Raw genomic sequence first — 16,921 nt, forward strand, 5'->3', positions numbered from 1 at the left:
GATTATTACTGCTTTACCTCAGCACCAACTGGCCTGTGCGAATAGACTGCACCCTCCCCATTCCTATGACACACCCAATGAGGAAAAATACCATACATACGCTATTTATAATTCTGTACAGCTCCATCAGGCGAGCTCTCAGGCCCCTCGATTCCAAAGGAAATAAACCCAGCCTCTCCCGTTTCTCATTACTAAACTACAATCCAGACAACAACCTGGTGAATCTCCTCTTCACCCTCTCCAGTGCAATAACATCCTCCTTACTGTGTGGTGATTCCAACTGTGGCCTATCCAACACCAAATTATGTTGCAACATGACATCCCAGCTTCCATATTCCATTCCCCAGCTGTTGAAGGCAAATATCCAATAAACCTGCTTCACCCACTCTAACAACATGCATGGCCACTTCCTGGGATCTACGGCATTCTACTGCAAGGTTCAAGTTTATTGTCATGGGCAAACATACACAGGAATGCCATGAAACAACTTCACACAGCAGCAGCACAGTACATTGCAAGACAAGAACAAGGACAACTTTACATAAAATTAAATTAATACCAATCATACACAACTTAAATGGTACAATAAATAAATTACATAACAGCAATGGTCACATTGCTCAGCAATCCCCAGGGATCCACACTTACAATGATAAATGCAAATCCAGCTCTTAATTGATCTTCCAAAATGCAACACCTCACACTTGCCAGGATTCAATTCCACCTGCCATTATTCCACCCAACATAAGTTGACCAATATCCAGGAAAGGGCATAGAAATGACAGATGGAACACAGTGTAGGGAAATGCCCAGTCAAGCACTTTGGTAGAAAGAATAAAGGCACAGGCTATTTTCTAAGGGGGGGGGGGGGGGTAAAATTCAAAAACCAGAGGTACAAAGGGATCTGGAGTTTTTGTGCAGGATTCCCTAAAGGTTAAATTGCAGACTGAGTCACTAGCAAGAAAGGCAAATGCAATGTTAGCACCCATTTTGAGAGGACTAGAACAAGGATGCAATGTGGAGGCTTTATAAAGCACTAGTCAGACCACACTTGGAATACTGTGAGCAGTTTGGCCCTTTATCGAAGAAAAGATGTGCTAGCATTGGAAACGGTCCAGAGGAGGTTCATAAGAATTATTCTGGCAATGAAAGGGTTAAGGAGCGTTGATGGCTCTGGGCCTGTACTGAGTTTAGAAGAATGGGAGGGGGGAGGCGGGAGTATCTCACTGAAACCCATCAAATACTGAAAGGCCTAGGCAGAGTGGATGTGGAGAGGATGTTTTCTATCGTGGGGGAGTCTAGGACCAGTGGGCACAGCCTCAACTAAGAATTGAGGGATATCCATTTAGAACAGAAATGAGGAAAAAGTTTTCTTTAGACAGAGGACAATAAATCTGTGGAAATCATTGCCACAGACAACTGTGCAGGCCAAGTCATTGGGTATATTTAAGGTGGAGGTTGACAGGTTCTTGATTAATCAGGGCATCAAAAGATACGGGGAGAAGAAGAACAGGATTGAGAGAGATAATAAATCAGCCGTGATGGAATGGCAGAGAAGACTCGAAGGGCCGAAATACCTCCCATGTCTTATGGTGTAACCTCAATAACCTTCCTCACTTCCTACAACTCCACAAAGTTCCCTGTCATTTGCAAAGTTACAAATCATACCTCCTACTTTCAATTGAGAGCGTGCGGGAGAAAGGACGGCACAGGGAGGCAAGCAGTGAGACGAGATTATAATGTGAGCTGGCATAGTCATAACAGGCTGAATAACCACCAGCTGTGGGGGAAAGGAAACCTGTCTGACACAAGTCAGGGCTGAAACAAAAGAGGAACACTTCAGGTCTAAGACTATCAGATTAGGAAAGAAAGGAAAAAGAAGCGAGGTTTTAAATTGTACAAGTGGTGGTGTAGCATTGGATTGGATAAAGGGAACATCAACACTGGTGCACCTTGTGGATGCACTGCACTGCTCTACTCTCCCTACACCCATGACTGTGTGGCTAGACATAGCTCAAACGCCATCTATACATTTGCTGATGACACTACTGTTGGCAGAATTTCACATGGTGATGAGGCAAGATAGATCAGTTGGTTGAGTGGTGTCACAGTGACAACCTTGCACTCACTGTAAGTACGTCCAATGAATTGACTGTGGACTTCGAGGGAACACACACCAGTCCTCAATGAGGGATCAGCACTGGAAAGGGTGAGCAGTTTCAAGTTCCTGGGTGTCAACTTCTCTGAAGAGATCTCCTGGGCCCAACATTTTGATGCAATTACAAAGAAGGCAAAACAGCAGCTTTATTTCATTAGGAGCTTGGGGAGACTTGATATGTCACGAAAGATACTTGCAAATTTCTACAGATGTACTGTGGAAAACAGTCTAACAAGTTGCATTAACGTCTTGGTATGCACAGGATTGGAAAAAGCTACTAAGTTTATAACTTTCTGCCAGCTTCAACATGGGCTCTAGCCTCCCCAGCATCAAGGACACCTTCAAAGACAATGCCTCAAAAAGGCAGCATCCATCACTCAAGATGTGCCCTCTTCTCATTGCTACCATCAAGGAGGAAGTACAGGAGCCTTAAGACACACTCAACATTTCTTCCCTGCTGCCATCAGGTTTCTGAATGGACAATGAACCTCACAATTGGTTTTCTTTTTTCACTCTTTGTGCACTACTTATTTAATTTGATTTTAAAACATATATTCCTTATTGTAATTTGTATTTATTTCTAAGTATTGCAATGTACTGCTGCTGGAAAAACAACAAATTTCATGATATATGCCAGTGATATTAAACTTGATTCTGATGGGGTGCTAAGATGGGGTTGTTGTGAAGTTGGTTTGTTAATGGGGCAATTAAGAGTGTGACAATAGGAGTCACCAGTTTAATTATTTCAGTACAACATCATGGACTAAAGGGCCCGTTCCTGTGCTGTACATTACTGAAGTAACAATTTTGATTCTACTACTGAATTGAGGGAGAGACATGCTCAGACACAGAAGGGCGAGACACAAACAGAAACACCAATGGTGATGAGGAAGCAAGCGTGCAGGAGATAGGTCAGCTGGTTGAGTCATGTCATAACAACAATGCACACTCAACGTCAGCAAAAGTTAAAGAAATGATCATGGACTTTCGAAGGGATGTCAGGAGAACAGCAAGGATGTAATGTAGAGACTTTACAAAGCACTGGCAAGGCCTCATTTGGAGTATTGTGAGCAGTTCTGGGCCCTTTATCTTAGAAAGGATGTGCTGAAACTGGACAGCGTTCAAAGGAGGTTCACAAAAATAATTCCAGGAATGAATATGAAGAGGGTCTGATGGCTCTGGACCTGTATGCATTGAAATTCAGAAGAATGAGGGGTGACCTCAATGAAACCAACCTATTGAATGGTGAAAGGCCTTGATAGGGTGGATGTGGAGGTGATGTTTCCTTTCATGGAAGAGTCCAAGACCAGAGGGCACAACCTCAGAATAGAGGGGCGTCCTTTTAGAACGGAGATGAGGATGAATTTCTTTAGCCAGCGAGCCATGAATCTGTGGAATTTTTTGATACAGGCAGCTGCGGAGGCCAAGTCTTTATGTACATTTAAGGCAGAGTTTGATAGATTCCTGATTGGTCAGGGCAGGAAGGGATACAGGGAGAAGGCAGGAGATTGGGGCTGAAAGGAAAATTTGATCAGCCACGATGAAATGGCACAGCAGACTCCATGGGGCAAATGGCCTATTTCTACTTCTATATCTTATGGTTTTAAGGAACACACACCAGTCCTCAAAGGGTTGGTGGGGGATAGGGTGAGCAGCCTCAAGTTCCTAGCTGTAAAATTCTTGGGAGGATTGATTGTGGGTCCAGCAGAGACGCAGCCATGAAGAAGGTTCTCAGCACTTACAGTTTCTGAGATGTTTTAAGGAGTTTCATTGAGGACGCTGACAAACTTCTACAGATGTACAGTGGAAAACATTCTGAATGGTTGCACCATAGCCTCATATGGGATCTCCAATGCACAAAGAAACAGGAGGCTACACAAAGTGGGGGACTCAGCCTATTCCATCAGAGGTACAGCTCTCTCACCATCAAGGACATCTACAGGAGTTGATGTCCCAGGAAGATAACGATCATCACCAGGAACCTCATCATCAAGGCCATGCCCACTCCTCGATGCTGTCATTAGGCAAGAGGTACAGAAGCCTGAAGACTCACACTGGAAGATTCAACAACACCTCCTCCTTCCTACTGTCAGATTCTTAAACCCATCTGAAAAACAGCAAACTATAGTTTCCTCTTTCTCAATCTTATGTTAGTGTTCTTAATGTTTATTTCTGCACAGTTATGTATAAATTGTTAATATTTGTTAACTTATGTTCACCTTCCCTCTTATAATATACTGGGCTGCTGCTGCAAACATCATATTTATACCTTCTGTATGTCTGCCTAATAAAGTTGAAAGCCTCACAGCATTGAAACAGGTCCTTCAGCTGGTCTACGCCAACCAATATTCCCATGTAAAGTAGGTCAGTCATATTGCCTTTTAAAAATTATTAATCATATCTGCCTCAAACACTTACTCCGGCAGCTTGTTCCATGGATCACCTTCTGTGTAAAAATAGTTGTCCCACAAGTTCCTACTAAATCTTTCTCCTCCCACTTGAAGCCCATGCTCTCTAGATCTCAATTTCAGTCCTATCTACACCCCCACTGATTTCAATACACCCTTCATTCTCCTAAGCTCAAGGAAAAAATGTCCGAACCTGCTAAACCTCTCCCTATAATTCAAAGCAAATTTATTATCAAAGTATATATATGTCACTATATGCAATCCTCAGCTTCAGTTTCTTCTGGGAATTCACAGTAAATACACGAAACACAACAGAATCAATGAAGGACCACACCCTACAGGAGGAAAAACTACTAATATGCAGAAGACAACAAACTGTGCAAATACAAAAAGAAAAATAACAATAAAGAAATAAGCAATAAATATCAAGCACAAGAGATTATGAGTCTTTGAAAGTGAGTCCACAGGTTGTGGGAAGAGTTCAGTGGATGGGGCAAGTGAAGTTATCCACTCTGGTTCAAAAGCCTGATGGTTGAGGGGTAGTACCTGTTCCTGACCTGGTGGTGAGTGCTGAGGGTCCTGGACCTTCTTCCTGCTGGCAGCAGCGAGAGAGCATCTCCTGACGGTAGGGGTCCTTGATGATAAATGCTGCTTTCCTTTGACAGCACTCCATATAACGTCCTCAGTGGTGGGAAGGGTGATGGACTGGGCTGTATCCACTACTTCCTGTAGGCTTTTCCTTTCAAAGGCATTGGTGTTTCTATACCAGGCTGCGACGCAACCAGTCAATATATGCTCCACCACACATCTATAGACCTTTGTTAAAGTTTTAAATGATATGCCAAATCTTCATAAACTTCTAAGAAAGTAGAGGTCCTGCCGTGCTTTCTTCATAATGGCACCTGCACGCTGGACCAGGACAGATCCTCTGACATGTTAATAGAGGAATTTGAAGTTGCTGACCCTCTCCATCTGATCCCCTGATGAGGACAGGCTTATGGTCCTCTGGTTACCACCTCCTGGTCAATAATAAACTCATTTGTTTGCTGACACTGAGTGAGAAGTTGTTGCTGTGGAACCACTCAGCCAGATTTTCAATCTCCCACCTATATGCTGATTCATCACCAGTTTTCATAAGGCCAACAACAGTGGTGTCGTCAGCAAAATTAAATATGGCATTGGAGCTGCGTTAACCTCACAATCATAAGTATAAAGTGAGTAGAGCAGGGGGCTAAGCACACAGCCCTGTGGTGCACCTGTGCTGCTGGAGATTGTAGTCTGCAAGTGAGGACATCGAGGATCCAATTGCACAAGGAGGTATTGAGGCCCAGGTCTTGAAGCTTACTGATTAGTTTTGAGGGGATGATAGCACTGAATGCCGAGCTGCAGTCAGAGAGTATCCTGATGTATGCACCTTCACTGCTCAGATGTTCCAGGGTTGAGTGAAGAGACAATGAAACGACATCTGCTATTAACCTGTTGTGACAATAGGCAAGCTAGAGCAGATCCAAGTCGCTTATCAGGCTGGAGCTGATATAATTCACCACCAGCCTCTCAAAGCATTTTGTCACAACGGGTGTAGGTTCTATCATTGAGGCAGGTTACCACGTTCCTCTCTGCCACCGATACAAATGAAACATGCTTGAAGCAGGTGGGCAACTCAGACTGCAAAATCAAGAATTTAAAGATATCAGTGAACACTCCAACCAGTTGATCAGGATACGTCGATCAGGTACCCCAACCAGGCCAGATGCTTTCTGTGGGTTCACCCTCCTGAAGGATACTCTCATGTTAGCCCCAGAGACTGAAATCTCAGGATCACTGGGAGCTGTGGGAGTTCATGAAGGTGCCTCTGTGTTTTGAATGTCAAAGCAAATATGAAAGGAAATAAGCTCATCTGGGAGTGAATAAACTCCTGTAATCACCCACGTCGCTTGGTTTCAATTTGTAGAAGCTGATAGCATTCAAGCCCTGCCACAGCTGTTGAGCATCCCTCAGTGATTAAGGTTTGGTCCAGAATTGCCACTTCACATGTGAGATGGCTTTCCAGAGCTCGTACCTGGAACCCTGTATTACTTGGTCACCAGACCTGAATGTCACTGATCTGGCCCTCTGCAGATTGCACATCTAATAGTTCATCCAGCGATTCCGGTTGAGAAAGACTCAAATGATTTTGTGGGGACTCAATTCATCTATGGCTGTTTTGATGTATTCGTTCAGCTCCTCTGATGGGTCCTTGAACACTGCCCAATCCATCGATCAAAGCAATCCGTAGCCAAGCGTCTCTGGCTCCCACGACCACCTCTTTGTTGCCCCCATCTCTGGAGCCTTACTCTTTCCTCTGGCAGTATGCAGCTACGAGGAGGACAGCCAAGTGATCAGATTTCCTGAAATTCGGTCTCGGCATGGAATGGTAAGCATTCCCAATCATAGTATAGCAGTGGTCAAGTATGTTGGGACCTCTAGTGCTGGAAGTGATATGTTGATAATCAGGCAGAAATGTTTTCAAGCAAACCTGACTGAAGTCCCCGACAATGATTTGAAAGGCATCGAGGTAGACTGTTTCTCGTTTCCTGATGATATTCAGTATTTGAAGTGCATGCTTAACATCACTCTTTGGTCAGGGTAACAAGAGTGTGACAAGACCACTGCGTTCAAGCACCACTAAACACAGACCTCCACTTTTTGCCTTCTCAAAATCAACAGTTTGGTCTATCCCATTATCAAGAAGCCCTCAAGCCTTAACAACATATCCAGTACATCCAGTATGAACCGTATCTCTGTGAAACAGATAACACAGCAATTCCTCATTTCCCTCCGATATAGTAGCCTGCCCTTAGTTCCTCAATCTTATTCTCCGGTGACTGTACATTTGCAAGCAAGTTGCTGGGTAAGGAAAGTTTATTACCCCAGTGTTTTAGCCTTTCAGTTGTGGCAATGTACCTTCATCTGCTTAAAGGTGCTATACCTGCATTTGAGAGTTTATTCCACCGAATCCTTTATAAGATTGTGACATCACTAGTACACTAAGACCGTACAAACATATATTACTTAAAGGAAAGTTACAGACTGCAGATTGCAGTGAAAGTAGCTCAGAAGTTCTGTAAGCTGCCTGCAACACACTGCCATGGTTCACCAGCGCCATTTTGACACTACTCAGTCCCTCAAGTCCCAGCAGCATTTTCAAACCTCTTCTGCATTCCTTCCAGTTTAATAGGAGGGTGACCAAAACTGAACACCATTCCAAATGCGGCCTCACCAACATCTTATACAACGGCAACATATTATCCCAATTTCTATATTCAAAGCTCTGACTGATGGAGGCCAGCATCCCAAAGTCCTTTTTCACCACCTTGTCTTCCTGCAATGCCACTTTCAGGGAACCATGCACATACTCCCACGTCCCTCCCCAGGGACCCACCGCTCACTGGGAAAGTCCTACTCTCATTTGTCTTCCCAAACTCCAACACCTTGAACTTATCCAAATTAAATTCTCTTTGTCATTCCTCAGCCCACTGAGCAAATTCCCTCTGTAAATCCTGATAACCATCTTCACTGTCAACGACACCACCTTTTTTAGTGTCACCTGCCAACTTAATGTCCATCCCACGTACATTCGCCTTCAAATTACAGATGACAAACAGCAATGATATCTGAGATATACGAGAGGGCTGAGTTCTGTACCAGGAGGGGCTCAGACAAACACATACTTACCTCCTCCTCCACCTCCCGTTTCAATGGCCTTTTTGATCTTCTCCTGATCATCCCACCGCAGGTCTGACAGTCCGTCCACGTCAGTAGGTGACACCACCCGGGCTCGCTTCCAGAAGCAGGCGTAGTGATGCCAGTGTGGGACTTTTCCATCGAACATGGGCGACTGGAGGGGGGAGCAAGCACACAACAGGGAGTGAGATCATAGTAATCAGTGGGTACAGGGTTGCCAGTACCAAGAAGCAACAGTGACAACCTCCCACCAGCTAGGGGTGCACCATCCAGCACCAAGGGGCAACCAACTGGCCAGGAAGCCTGACCAGTCACAGGGTGGGGAAGCAGAGAGGAGGGCTGACGGAAGTAAAGAACACCTTTAATAATCTCGGACAACCCACAGCACCTTAGCCAAGGTGAGGCTCCACTGTAAAGTCAGACGGGTGGCCCAGCAAGATCACGGGCAGGAGGATGTCAAGTTGGAGGAGGGGCTGGGTCACTGAGGGAGGAGCTCCCCTGTTTTTCCTCAGAAGATCAGTAACTCAGGGGTGTGGCTGATAAAGCTGCTGCTTCATGGTGCCAGAGACCAGAGTTTGATTCTGACCTCAGGTGCTGTCTGTCTGGAGTTGACACATTCTCCTCCATGGCCACGTGGGTTTTCACTGGGTGCTCTTGCTTCCACCCTCATCCCAAAGGCGTACCACTCAGATTTTTTGGTTACTATTAAACTGCCCCCAGTACGTAGGTCAGACTTATGCAATATGGAAACAGACACTTCAGCCCAACTCAACTATGCTAACCAAGGTGCCCAATTAAGATAGACCCATTTGCCTGTGTTTGGCCCACATTCTCTAAACCTTTCCTCTCCATGAGTCTGTTTGAACTACTTTTAATGTAATTGTAGTCTCCTCTACCCCTTTCTCTGGCAGCCTGTCCACATGCCCACCATGCTGTGTGGGAAAAACTTCTCCATGAGTGGTAGAATTGATGGAACTGTGAGGAGAATGGGCAAGGAAATTCAAAGGGGACTGAGATTACTCTGCGGTCTAGCATTGACAATGTACTGAGTGGCCTTCAACCTCACAAAGAAATAAGAAAAATCATGCCATGCGATCCTCAACATCTCTGTGAGGCCATCCCATCTCAGTAGGAGTACGACACACGTCCAGCCTCGGTTGCTGGAGCTGTGGCCCCTGTGGGGGTTTGAAGATACAAACCACCTCCCACCCGCCATGTTTCATCTACAGGGACTGCATTTCCAGCAAGTACAGGTATTGAAACAGGCACCAGTTTTCCAGAATGATGGCAACGCATTCAGCCGCAGCAGCTTCTACGGGGTTTACAACAGGTGTGCTCCACCGTGGGCAGAGTGGTGCAGCATGCAGTATTCACTGGGCAGAACAATGGGCTCCGGGGTCTGGACTACATTCATATATATTTTGTGTGATTGTATTTTACGGAAATCCTGTATGCGCAAGGACTTGGCGTCAAGCCGCAGTATTGCCAGCTCACAGCTGCCAGGGAGAGGCTTTGGAGCCGGTGAGGCACAGAGTCCAGGCTGGAGTCCCCCCAACCCCAATGTTCACTCAGCAGAAAACAAGCTCCACTGTGATCATCTGTAGATTTCAGCGGCATCGAATGGTAGAGTTTGGTCCCTTTTATTGAGTGGCTGTATCTTTCTGTTTTATACGTGTGATGTGTGCTTTGTGTTGTGTGTGACTGTTGGTGCTGTGTTTTACACCTTGACCCTGGAGTAATGTCTCGTTTGGCTGCATTCATGTATGGTTGAATGACAATTAAATTAAAATTAATTGAATTGAATTATTAACGAAAGACAGAAGAGGCTGCAAATGCTGGAATCTGGAGCAACACAACAAAATGGTGGAGGAACTCAGCAGGTCAGGCAGCATCTATGGAGAGAAAAAGAGGGGAGAGAGCCAGTATTAAGTGGTAAAGGGAAGGGGTGACTGGTGATGGGATCCTGTTGTAGATGCCAGAAGCTGCAGAGCATGTTACACTGGATATGAGGACTGGTGAGGAAGAAAGTCAGGACAGGGGAACCCTACCCCAGCCCTGACCGGAGAGGGAATAGGGCAAAGACAGAAATATGGGAAATAGAGAAGATTACTAATGATAACCTTGTGGCTAGATTCATTATAGCACAGCATCCAGAGAAATCAAATCATAGAAGGCTATGGACCTACACCATTACATGGGAACAGTACTGACGGGATGAAGAGCCTGTTTCCGTGCTAAATGACAACTATAAAGCTGCCCTTAACAAATCTGACAGAGGTTCTAAGGGAGTATTACACTGGAGTAAAGGGAATAACAGAGCCATGAGAGAGGAGTTTGCCAGATCTGATTGGAAAAGAACACTGGCAGGGATGACGGCAGAGCAGCAATGCCTGGAATTTCTAGAAACAATTAGTAAAGTACAGGATATACAAATCCCAAAGAGGAAGTATTTTAAAGGCAAGTTGACGCAACCATACCTAACAAGTCGCAGCCAACATAAAAGCCAAAGGGAGGGCGTATAATACAGCAAAATTCAGTGGGAAGTTAGAGGATTGGGAGGTTTTTAGAAACCAACGGAAGGCAACTAAAGTAATAATTAAGGTAAAGATGGAGTAGGAAAATAAGCTAGCCAATATTAAAAAGGATACCAAATGTTTCTTCAGATACATAAAGTGTATAAGAGAGGCTAGAATGGATATCACACCGTTGAAAACGATGCTGGAGAGGTAGTAATGGGGGAACAAGGAATATGTATTTTGCATCAGTCTTCACTGTGGAAAACACTAGCAGCATGGTGGAAGTTCAGGCATCGGGGTCATAAAGTCTGTTAAGTTACCCTGACTAGAGAGAAGGTTCTTAGCAAACTGAAAGGTCTGAAGGTAGATGAGTTATCTGGACCAGTTGGTATACACCCCAGAGTTGTGAAAGAGGTGGCTGAAGAGACTGTGGAGGCATTAGTAATGATCTTTGAAGAATCATTAGATTCTGGAATGGTTCCAGAGGACTGGAAAATTGCAAATGTCACTCCACTCTTCAAGAAGGGAGAGAGGCAGAAGAAACAATAGGCCAGTTAGTCTAAACTCAGTGGCTGGCAAGATTTTGGAGTTGATTATTAAGGTTGAGGTTTCAGGGTACTTGGAGGCACATGATACAATAGGCCGTAGTCACCATGGTTTTCTCAAGGGAAAATCTTGCCAGACAAATCTGTTGGAATTCTTGAAAAAATAACAAGCAGGGCAGACAGAGAAGAAATCAGTTGATGATGTGTACTTGGATTTTCAGAAGGCCTTTGACAAGGTGCCACACGAGGCTGCTTATCAAGCTATGAGCCCATGGTATTACAGGAGATTCTAGCATGGATAAAGCAGTGGCTGACTGGCAGAAGGCAAACAGTGTGAGTAAAGGGAGCCTTTTCTGGTTGGCTACTGGTGACTAGTGGTGTTCCACAGGGGTCTGTGTTGGGACTAATTCTTTATACATGTCAATAATTTGGGATGATAGAATTGATGGCTTTGTTGCAAAGTTTGCAGTTGAAACAAAGATAGATAGAGAGGCAGGTAGTCTTCAGGAAGTAGAGGGGCTACAAAAGGACAGATTAGGAGAATCAGCAAAGAAATGGCAGATGGAATACAGTGTTGGAAAGTGTACGGTTATGCACTTCGGTAGAAAAAAATGAAAGGGTTCGCTATTTTCTAAATGGAGAGAAACTACAAAAACCGAGGTGCAAAGGGACTTGAGAGTCTTGTGCAGGATTCCCTAAAGGTTAAATTAATTCATCCCAGTGGAGAAAGAGGGGAAGATAGACCGGTCGTACATTGGAACCACGTGGCCTATGAGGCATGTCCCACAGCACTAATAGCAGCACATTAACACAGACAGAGCAGACTTGCCTGCAATTCGTGTACAGCATGCTTGCCTTCATCGCTAAGGGACTAAAGGTATCAGGAAGTCATGGTGCAGCTGCAGAAAAATTTGGTTAGACTGTATGAAGTTTTGCATACACTTTAGCTGTTTCATTACAGGAAGGACGTGGGGACAGAAGAGATTCACCAGGATGTTGCCTGTTTGAGGGTATCAGCTAGAAGTTGATCAAAGTTAAGCTATTTTCTCTGGAGCAGTAGAGAAACGTGACAAAAGTTTATAAAATTATGAGCTGCCTAGATAAGGTAAATAGTTGGAATCATTTTCCACAGGGATATAATATCAAGTACTGGAGGGCATGCATTCACACACGGAGAGTGCTAGGTGCTTGGAACAGAGTTAGTGGTGCAAGCAGATACAAGAGAGACATGAATATGCATTGAATGGAAGGATATGGATTGTGTGCAGGCAGAAGGGATTAAATTAATTTGGCATTGAATTCGAAATAGACATTTGCAGACTGAATGGCTGTTATCTTGTGCTGTTCAGTGTTCTAATTGCCATGTTAACCCATCTCATCCGATCACAGACATCCCCTTTGTCCTGTTTATCCCTCCCCTACCATCACACAACAGAAAACTGATTTGTTTTTCCTCTCTTCCTCAGTTCTGACAAAGCGTCATTGACCTGAACCGTCAGTTGCCCCTCTCTTCACAGATGCTGCCTGACATTCCGAGCCATTCCAACACATTCTGGTGGGGCTTGTAAACAGCCACCAGCCTGCTGGGCTGAATAGCTTCTTGTCATTGCAGGTTTCATGGTCTCACAACCCCCCCCCCCCACAGTGGTTGGCAGTGTGCCTTGGGGTTTAGGGTCAAACACCAGAGTAAGAAGCACTCAGTGCCAACTTAGTGTCCATTAAATCAATGACAGGTGAAACAGATAGGTCCTTCAGCCCACTGTGTCTGTGCTAGCCATTACCCACCCATTTACACTCACCTTTACATTAATTAATCTATTTATTCTCCAACCACCAGATTCCACCCTTCACCCACACAACAGAGGCAAACTACAGCAGCTAATTTACTCACTGACATGCACGCCTTTGGGATGTGAGGGGAAAGTAGAGCACCCGGGCAAATATGGGAGAAAAAGGAGGCGTGGAAAGATACAGTCCAATTGCAGGCAAATGGGAATAGTGTAGATGGACAGAAACGGCGGCACGGATGTGGTGGTTTGTTTCTGTACTGTTCAGCTCTGTGGCGGTGCCGGTGCCGGTGGTCAGGACTGGTCCTGAGAGGCAGTGGCTCTACCCGCTGCATCACTGGGAGCTGCCTCCCTGGTACTGACACCACTCCCAGCAACACTCGTCTGCCGGGGGAGGGGGTTAGAGAGGGGAGAGAGTGGGAAAAGTGGGTGTTTTTAAAATCCGCAACACTACCATGCCGTTACTCTTCAGTAAATATTTGCATAATGCCCTCCTCCCCACGATTTAGCTCATTATGTACCTCTGCAGATCGCGTGGTTAAATAAAAATAAACAAATTCAGTATTTCCGCTGAGGATAAATCAGCATTATCATTTTAAAATGCAATCAATGTAAGTTTAAACAAGAGAATCTGTACTGAATATTTGGATCTTTCCCCGCAGCCACTCTACTTCATCCAGCGATGATTTTCAAACGCCTACACTGTGGAGATTATAGATGTTTAAATTATGATCATCGTCACCAAAGTTAGAACTGGGGGAAAAGAGCACAGGAGGTGGGTTCCTTCACAATGGAAAAGGAGTTTTGTAACAGCAGTTCATGGGCATTGTACTGAAAATTTTCTACCAAAGTCGCTACTGCCGGCTTTAGGATGGAACTATTTACAGGCTGCTAATAGGCCTGTTTTACATCATCACAATACAGCGAACCAAAACATAACCGATTGGTGGGGTGAAAAGAAAAACTTGAACTCACAGAAGTGAATGAAAAAAAACATGGACCGTGCATCAATACAAAATTTTCCTATCTCGCCCTAGAAAAAAAAGCATGCACCGTAGAATATATCCAGTCGGCCCAAATCAGCACCACGAGGCCTGCGCGCTTGCAGCAGAGAAAAGCGAAACCAAGTTTCTCGCCGCTCCATTCATTTTAATGCGCCTTACCTGCACCATAATTGCGAGCCGCAGAGAGTCCTTTGCAATACTCTCCCCGCATTTTTTACAGGAGGCGCGTCCGCTCTTTGCATACTCAGCCCTGAAGAGCTTGTCCTCGGCCATGTCTCCGTGCAGGCAACTCCAAGCGGAGGAGGCGACGCCGCCAGAAAGCGAGCACGCGCACCGGCGGTGATTGACAGGTAGCCCGGATTTCCCCCCCCCCCACACCCACCCAACCGCCCCCGCCCGCGCTCAGACCGGTGCTGGCGCGCGAGCGCTGTGGGTGACTGACTGAAATACACACTCCGTCCCTGCAAATACATCCTTTCAATAGAGTAGTGACCAGATGTGCACACAGATTTTCATCTAACTTATAAAGTTGTACCACAGCCTCCCTACTCTTATATTCCGCAACAACACACACAAAATGCTGGTGGAACACAGCAGGCCAGGCAGCATCTATAAGGAGAAGAGCTGTCGACGTTTCGGGCCGAGACCCTTCGTCAGGACGAAGGGTTCCACCAGCATTTTGTGTGTGTTGTTTGAATTTCCAGCATCTGCAGATTTCCTTGTGTTTGCTCTTATATTCCACATCTTGTTTGCCTTATATATTCAGATATATAGCACAGAACACCACCAAGCTGCGCTATCCAGCAACCCACCAATTTCGCCCGGAGCCTAATCATAGAACAATTTACAATGACCAATTAACTACTAACCAGTACATCTTTGGACTGGGAGAGGAAACCCATGCACAAGAACATAACAAACCACTGTCTGTACTACTGCCTACTGAGATCGTTGGATGTGTACAGCGAGGTCCCTCTGTCTCCTTGTACTTTTCAGGGCTTTGCCATTCACTGAGTGTATCCTAAATTAAAAACAGAAAATGCGAGAAAGGTCAGACAGCATCTGTGGAGAGATAAACCTTTCAGATCCAATGCCTTCATCAGGTGCCTCAGTGATAAAAGGTTATCAATGACCCATTGGCAGTTAGAAATAAATAAGTCAAGAGTAAAGCTAAGAGTCAAGACAGGTGCAGGTGGATTGATGGTTCCAGAGATGCATGAAAGTAAAGAGTCCCAGACATGAAGTGTTGATGGGTTCTCTCTCCCCAGACCTGTTGAGGTTTTCAACTTTGTCCCTTTTCATCTCAGATTTTGGACACTCCCATCATGTGTGCCCAACCATCATTGGTCCTCCCAGCAGTCACCTTGTCTTCCTCCTGGGCAGACTCTCACCATCATGGCCATCATACTCTCATCCCTGTTCTGTGGGCTCTGAGCTGACCAATGTGACTGATGTGGGAACTAGAGAATCATCCACAGATGGAGGCACCAGAGAATGCAGATGCTGGAACCTGCAGCAAACCACAACACACGATCTGCTGGAGGACCTCAGCAGGTCAAGCAGGGCTGCTGCGGGGTTTTGAACCAAAATGTCAACAATTCCTTTCCTCCTATGAATGTTTTCCTCCAGCAGATTGTATGTTCATCCACAGACATAGTCAGTGGTGGTCTGTGTTATCTCCTGCCTTTGCTTCCAAGGGGCTTATGAGTTTTCCCACTCCACCATGGCCTTGAGGTTCTCAACTCCATCCCACGCCCCTCCTCCTCTTTGGATATGGGTCCTGGATGCCCAGGAGACAGTGGAAGTGTTGTGTTTCTTCAGCGACACTTTGAGCACATCTATGAATCCTTTCCTGCGGCCATCTGGTAATATCTTACCACAACACAGCTTGGAAAGGAGTGTCGGCAATCTGGAGTCAAGCATGCAAGTGAAGTGGCCTGCCCAAAGCTGCAGATGGGTACAGCTGGAGGCATTGGTCTTGGAGAGGATGCTGACATTGTTTTGCCTATCCTTCCAGAGAATTTCAGAAGATTTCATAGTGATGGTACTGGTGCGACCTCTCCATGGCCTTGAGGTCATCCAGGTGTCTAAGCATGTAAGAACACTTGCACACTTTGAGAATGCAAGAAAATCAGAATCCATATCAGGTTTATCAAACTGACTTAGATCATGCCGCAGTAGTGTAGCGATTAGCACAACATATTACAGCTTGGCACTTTGGAGTTCTGAGTTTAATTCTGATGTCATCAGTAAGGAGTCTGTAAGTCCTCCCAGTGGAATGTGTGGGTTTCCTCTGGGTCCTCTGATTTCCTCCCACAGTCCAAAGACGTACCAGTAGGTTAATTGGTCATTGTAAATAGTTCCTTGATTAGACAAGGTTTGGATTGGGGTTTGGCTCAGAGGACTGGAAGGACCCATTCCACACTCTATCACAATAAATAAATAAACAGTAAATAAATAATGATGTGAAACTTATTCTGCAGCAGAAGTACAGACCAAAGTCACAAAATTACTACAAATCACATAAATTAATAAATAATACAAAAAAAAGGGATAGTGCAGTAGTATTCATGGGTTCGTAGACCATTCAGAAATCTGGTGGCAGAGGAGAAGATGATGCTGTCTCCAAACAAAAAACAGTTCATCCCAACACATCTTAAATCATAGTTGAGGACTTCAATCAGGTTTGTTTGAAGAAAACCCAGCCCAATTATCATCAGCATATATCCCCTAGCCCCAGAGGCCCAGAGGTCCCAACACACTAGACTACTGTTATACTA

General features: G+C 45.1%; 1 protein-coding gene across 2 annotated transcripts in view; it reads right to left on the reverse strand.

Annotated features, from left to right (window-relative positions):
- The window catches only part of parp1 (poly (ADP-ribose) polymerase 1), a 55,473-nt gene extending 41,003 nt beyond the window's left edge, over nt 1-14,470 (reverse strand). Inside the window, exons 1-3 of one of the 2 annotated variants that reach the window (XM_073056110.1) lie at nt 14,301-14,470; nt 8,281-8,443; nt 4,083-4,172 (exon numbers count right to left, since the gene is read on the reverse strand). In XM_073056110.1, the coding sequence (XP_072912211.1) occupies nt 4,083-4,172; nt 8,281-8,443; nt 14,301-14,414 (367 nt within the window). In that variant the 5' untranslated portion in view covers nt 14,415-14,470. The remainder of the gene's footprint in view (nt 1-4,082; nt 4,173-8,280; nt 8,444-14,300) is intronic. The other variant, XM_073056111.1, reaches the window with a different exon arrangement.
- Between the last annotated feature and the right edge of the window lie 2,451 nt (nt 14,471-16,921).

The sequence above is a fragment of the Hemitrygon akajei genome, chromosome 9 (assembly GCF_048418815.1).
Source record: "Hemitrygon akajei chromosome 9, sHemAka1.3, whole genome shotgun sequence".
Classification (NCBI taxonomy): domain Eukaryota; kingdom Metazoa; phylum Chordata; class Chondrichthyes; order Myliobatiformes; family Dasyatidae; genus Hemitrygon; species Hemitrygon akajei.